Source organism: Phaethon lepturus, unplaced genomic scaffold (genome assembly GCF_000687285.1).
Source record: "Phaethon lepturus isolate BGI_N335 unplaced genomic scaffold, ASM68728v1 scaffold38509, whole genome shotgun sequence".
Taxonomy (NCBI): domain Eukaryota; kingdom Metazoa; phylum Chordata; class Aves; order Phaethontiformes; family Phaethontidae; genus Phaethon; species Phaethon lepturus.
The window spans coordinates 1-6,426 of record NW_010564759.1 but is presented as its reverse complement, the minus strand read 5'-3'; the positions used below and the strand labels follow the sequence as shown (position 1 = coordinate 6,426).

Genomic DNA, 6,426 nt, shown 5'->3' with positions numbered 1-6,426 from the left:
CCGCGCACTGGAGGCGTAGTGGGGAACTCGGTGTTGCCCGCGGTCTCCGGTGACGTTGCTGTTGCGTCTGCCTGAACAGCTCGTGTCGAGCCGTCTGAGAATAGCATCGCTGTCTGGATGTCACGACTACCGTCAGATCTGGTCGGCGGGAGAAGTGTGCTTGTGCTGTACCTTGGGATTTTGAGTCGGGTTTTAGGTTGTGGTTCGGGAAGCGTGTCTTAAAGCATCTGGTCTAAAGCACCAAAGGTGTGTGGAAAATGCTAATTGGACATACTGCATCTAAGGCTGAAGCAAACAACTGGACTTGCAAATAACTTGGGTATGGCTCATTGGGCTAAAGTAGGGAGGAGAGCCCTTTCAGGCTGTCATATCTCATACAGATAGGACTGTCATAAATAAAATTACACTATTCATATCTACAAAAGGAGGGTTTATGTTTTGGATATCCTAGTACAGTTGTCTTGCTGTACAGAATCTCCTGGGAAATGATTGCCAAGTAAATGGACTGACTGAATCCTCAGGTACTCCTGGGAATTTGTGCATGCTTCAAATTTAATTATATGGCTTGTAATAAAGCAGCCTGATAATTCTGCCTGTTACTCTGGGTCAGAAGGTTAGTGTAACTATGCAAGAAGGAATGGGATGGAATATTGATCTCTTGTGTCTTCCTTACGCAAAGTTTTGACTTGCATACACATACAGGAAGTGCATAGTTACTTGAGGACAGACATTTGAAAAGTATGATGCTGGATACAACTGTTCATGCTGTGCCCAGAGTACAGTGTGGCAATGGGTGTAAGTGGTAATTTGAGATTTCCTCAGAAAAATTGAGCTGCTTCACTGTGTTAAGAAAATAAAACCTGTAACATTAGGCTTTACTGTGAGGGAACTAAAGTAGGCCTGGAAAATTCCTTATAATGGAATGCCTGGTAAGACATGGTTTTAATTGATGCAACAAAATTCCAAACTTTAAATTTTTAAAATTATGGTCTGAAATTTTTGGATCATTAAAGCTGTGTAAAGAAATACAAAATATTACTGTTGAAAAAATCACTGAATCAAAGAACCACTTAATATGTTAATGCAAACTGTAACAATGTCTGTCATAGAAACAAAGCTTACACAAAAAACTTTACTTTCCCAGGTATTTCAGTTCTTGAATGCAAAATGTGAGTCTGCATTCCTTTCCAAGAGAAACCCCCGTCAAATCAACTGGACTGTTCTGTATAGACGTAAACACAAGAAAGGACAGTCAGTAAGTAAAAGTTTTCCACTAGAAGTTGTGGTCTCGTAGAATAGAGGTAACTTGAGTGTACTGGTGTTTAGCAGAAGAATGACCCATATAACAAGGATGAAGACTGGCCAGTAATGGTGTAAATGCGTTTACATGAGTTTACATGTGCTTTATGAAAGCTTGCTTTATGCTTTATGAAAGGTAACCAGTTCATCAAAAGTGTTATATTTGTATTATATCACTTCTTTGAGGGCTCGTGCAGAGCCACGGTAGGTTCAGTTGATTTTAACACTTGTATGAACGGCATATGTTTTAAAAAAAAATCAGTTTTACGGAAGGTGGGTAATGCTGTTTAATATGTAAACTTGTAAACTTCCTGAATGGCAATAGCATAGAGTTCTGAAAATCTGGTGGATCAGATTTCCAAACAGATGATTTGGGAATTAAAGGGTGGGGGAACTTTTCACATACCCTTCTCGTAAACTTTGGGCTATAACTTAGTAGGAGGTCTTTCCTATGTAGTTGTCATTGCATGAAAAAGGTAAACTAATAAGGCACGTAGGGTGAGGTATTTTCAGTGCTCTTACTTAAACTGGTGCAGCAAAAGACCATTTAGAAAGACTTAAATATGTGTTAAGTCAGTGTTTTTACCAGTTTGGAGAAGGGAAGTTGATGCTGGATGGCTTACACTGCTGCCCAGCACTGTGATTCCACTTGAAACAGGTGGGAAGTGTCTTCATTTCAGAAGATTCCATCAAATCAGACTTTATCCCTCATCGTGAGGTGGTTTTGTTTTTCCTGGGAGTCAACAGACGGTTGAACTTCTGACATTTTCCAAAACCATTCTTTCTATACGTTGCAAAGGAGAAGACATAGTTCTTTTTTAGCTATTCATCTGCTTTGGCAAATCAAGAAATCAGTTATCTCCAAAGTGAGGAGTAAAATTCTACTTCTGTATACAGTTTTATAATAGCTTCAATCTTAAAAGCAGCTTGTTTCTATAATTGTCTTTAGCCTTTTATTTAATGTCTTTTTATACTAATTGTCTTCATTTTCTGTGTTTTAGGAAGAGATACAAAAGAAGCGCACGCGTCGTGCTGTTAAGTTTCAGAGGGCTATCACTGGTGCATCTTTAGCTGAGATTATGGCTAAACGAAATCAGAAGCCCGAAGTACGAAAGGCGCAGAGGGAACAAGCTATTAGGTGAGATATTGGAGATAAATGGAGTTATCCCAGGCTTTTCAAAGTTTATTAATGCTTTTCATACAAGAGCATAAACTCCAGAGGAGCTCTGTGTTTTATAAGCTTTTTTGGTTTGGCGGTTTTGTGGTTTGGTTTTTTTAAGTTAGTATATTTGGAGGTAATGGTGAGTAATCTCAACAAGAGATAGCGTCAGAGAAGGGTCTCTTCTTGCCTTCTCCCGTTGTGAAAATACTGCTTTTGTCACATACAGTCCTGCTGTCTCTCTGTAAGTAGTCTGCCTAGTGGGTAATGAATGCAAAGGATAAACCTGAAATAATGCGTTATTTTCTTGATCTTAGGAAGTTCTTACAGTATCGAGACAAGGAAACAGTGAATGGCAGACACTAATAACTGTTACTCTTTTTCTGTGAATTAACAGGGCTGCAAAAGAAGCCAAGAAGGCTAAGCAGGCAACCAAGAAAACAGCTGTTTCTGCTGCAAAGGTGAGATGCAATAGGTAGATAGAAATCATGAAATGGAATATACCGTCTTGTAACACAACGTTCTGTTGCAGCACTTAACTGGAAATTCCCATTTGTGTTTGGAAGAAGCACTTGCTTATCTATATTGATCTGGAAGCACCTTGACCAAGCTTTTGTACTGAAGTTAAACATACACAATCAGCTGAAATAGAATGAACCTCTTTTACGGAAGAAATAAATGTTACAGTAAAACAACTTTCTGACTATATGTCAGAGGTGTTTGGTAGCTAAAAACTTGTCTGGATGTGACACTTCACTATCTAGGAACTTGGTACAATATATTGATGAATGTTAATGCCCATTTCATTATTACTTGTGAATTAATACCATACCATATGTTGGCATCATACATGTAACAAACTGTTAACACGATTCTAATCTGATAGATTGTAATTCTAATCTGAACTGATCTAAATTGCCTAATTTCTGTTAAGAATCTTAAATACACAGGAATGCTTTCAGGACTGCAGATAAATTGCTTCTCTTTGCTCATACTTTACTGTTTCTCTACAGGCCCCTACAAAGGCAGCACCAAAGCAGAAGATTGTGAAACCAGTGAAGGTTTCTGCTCCCCGTGTTGGTGGAAAGCGCTAACTTGCCAAACTGCTAGTCATGCTGAATAAACATCTGACTAACTTCCATAACTTGTGCCATGTTCTCTTCAACTGTGTGAGATATACTGAAGAGAATTATCTATGAAATAACCATGTCTGGTTTTGCAGACTGAAAAACATCATCTTGCCATAAACATTTGGTTTCTTAGACAATCTGCTGTATTAGCACACATTTTGTAAGTCTTTAAGGAATGACCCATGTGGCAGGGAAGATGGAGCTGGTGTTTGAGAAGCTGTTCTTACCTGAAGGACAAAACAGCACTTGAGTACGAGTTTATTCCGCATCTACGTCAGAAGGCATAAAAAGAGGTTTCTGAGTTCAGAGATGCAAACTAAAGGCTGTGTGAAGCAGTACCATCAGGAAGTGACTTAAAAAGGCTAATGCACATCTTGTGTTGTGGAATGCATGTAGCAAGATGCTGCAGAGGATAAAATGAGAAATAGATTTTAAAAAGGGAATGGATGGTTTCACAGACCACATGGCTGTTCCATGCAATGGTTTAGTGGCAATTCCTGGGTCAGGAAGTAATAAAACCATGGATTGCTGGAAGCCATTGTCTGGGAAAGGATGGCTGTAAAGGTCCTGCCATGCACCCATTCACTAAACCAAATGGGTTTCTTGACCCAGTATGACCCTTCTTCTGCAATTACGATCTGATGAGCAGCATTTGCAACACTCGGAACAGGTTGAATGAGCTTCACATGCAACTGATGATACACATTTAGGTTCATATTTAACTTCCAGAATGCAGATAGGGGTTCCCTGTTAGCTTTGAAAGTTTGCTTTGTTACCTTACTACACTAGTCAAGAAAGCAGATGTCTTTGTATAGTTTTGCTTCCTGTGGATCTCCTGCGCTTCAAAAACACAATGGTGGTAATGGCATCTTTGGGTTATAGGTTGTATTTTGAGTTCTATACTTTGTTTCAGGTTTATTAATAACATAAATACAGGCCTGGATGAAAGTTGCGACCCACTTAAAATAAGCAGCTTGATTATATTAGTGGAATTTGCACCATTATCTTCCAAACAATTATGCTTTTTGCTGTAAAAAAAAAAAAGCCTATGAGCTACTCATGTTTACAATTAAAATGGAAGGCTTTTAAACTGCTTAGCAGACTTGAAAGAGCCAGCAACTGGAGGAGAAAAGAGAGGAAGGAAAACTGCTTGTTGTCAGAGGGAAAAGAATTTTTAATCACTTAAGGCTGAAAACACCAGTGAAAGTTACCTATGCTAGTGACAACTCATTATTATATCAGCATCTTGTATAAAGCACCCAATACACTGCATGTATGCTTGTGAAAGCCTTCAGCTAAAAAGCTGAAAGTGAATATGAGCTTTGACAATCTGCTTGAAATACCATTAATGATACATAGGAATGGATTGTCAGATATGACTAATCAGTCAATTATTTGTTAATGTTTTGAAGTTTGCAGGCTTTGGGTGCCTGGTGTACTGCAGAGATGCACAGAAATGCTTTAAGATTATTATTCCTTGCTGTTCATTCCCAAGTTCTGACTGATATGGTGAGATGGACTAAAGAATAACAGCCCATCAGGTTAATCCTCTCACAAGCTATGCTTTGAGTGAGGCAGGCTGTTCAGAGCAGGGCGTTAACCTGGTGTAACTGCACATTCATCTCAAACAGATACAATGCAGTGAATCAACACAAAGTAATAAAGTCCTTGCATTTACCTAATGCAATGTAATTGATCCTCTATTAAATATTTATCACTAAAAATGGAATACTTAAATTTTTCATAGGCACACAGAATAATTTAGGTGAAAAAGGACCTCCAGAGGTCATCTAATCCAACCCCTTCCTCAAAGTATGTCTATTTAGATCAGGTTGCTCAGGGCTGTATGCAGCAGTGTCTTGACCAGCACCAGACAAAGGTTCCACAACCTCTTGGGGCAACCTGTTTCAGTATTTGACCACCACTATGGTTTAAAAAAAAAAGATTAAAAAAATCCTTATATATAACTAGAATTCCCTGTGTTCTAACCTGTGCCTGTTGCCTATTGCTATGCAACTCTGAGAAGAGTTTGCCTTCATCTTCTCTGTATCTTCTGGTGAGACAGCTATGGACAGCAGCAAGGTCATCACATGAGCCTTCCCTTTTTAAGGCTGAAAAAGCCTGGCTCTTGACCTCACCTTGTCCCTCATACTCTGATCTTTGCAGCCTTCTGCTGGACTCGCTCCTTCCAGTCAGTATCTTTGTATTTGGGGGGATCGCAGTACTCCAGATGCCGCGTTGCAAGTACGTAAGGGGAAGGGGCTGCAGCTGGCTACCGGTCCTGCCTGGGCGTAGAGGCATCCCGTGGCTGCTCCGTTTTGTCTCTCTGTTAACGGGTGTCAAACAAAATCAGGTCAGAACTGGGACAAGGAAAACCTGCAGTTGATGTTCAAAAGATTTTCTTTCTTTCCTTTTACAAACAAAGGAGAGCGCACTCAACGCGCTGAGTTCCCCGCGGAGACACCCTGCCGCTGTACCCCCCTGCCTGCGCTGGTGCAGCTGTCACCAGCCGTGCTGCTCCTTGTAGGTATGCTGACACCGCAACGTGAAAGCACACTTCCAATTCCTCGTAGCTCCTACTCTCGAGGCAATTTTGAAGTGGAAGCGGCTCGTTTCGGAGCCAGAGCTATAAAATTATTTAGGAGCGTCCCCACCTCGCAGTGCCAGTCGTCACACGCTTTGCCCGGCTCTAAGATGGCCACCCACAGCCTTCCGCCCGGCCTCTTCTTTGCCCGGTTCCAAGATGGCGGCTTCATTTCCCCCTGCGAGCTGACCCTCCTCTGCGCAGGCGCCCCTCCTCCCGCCCCCTCCCATCTGCGCGGGCTTCTGACCTCACTT

General features: G+C 40.9%; 1 protein-coding gene across 1 annotated transcript; it reads left to right on the top strand.

The window, feature by feature from the left end:
• Positions 1 to 1,144: 1,144 nt before the first annotated feature.
• On the top strand, positions 1,145 to 3,596 carry RPL24 (ribosomal protein L24; the record flags this gene model as incomplete). The annotated part of the gene is made up of 4 exons (XM_010294977.1): positions 1,145 to 1,255; positions 2,301 to 2,437; positions 2,856 to 2,919; positions 3,472 to 3,596. Coding segments are annotated over 4 exons (393 nt in total), but the record flags the coding sequence as incomplete, so codon positions are not given.
• Between the last annotated feature and the right edge of the window lie 2,830 nt (positions 3,597 to 6,426).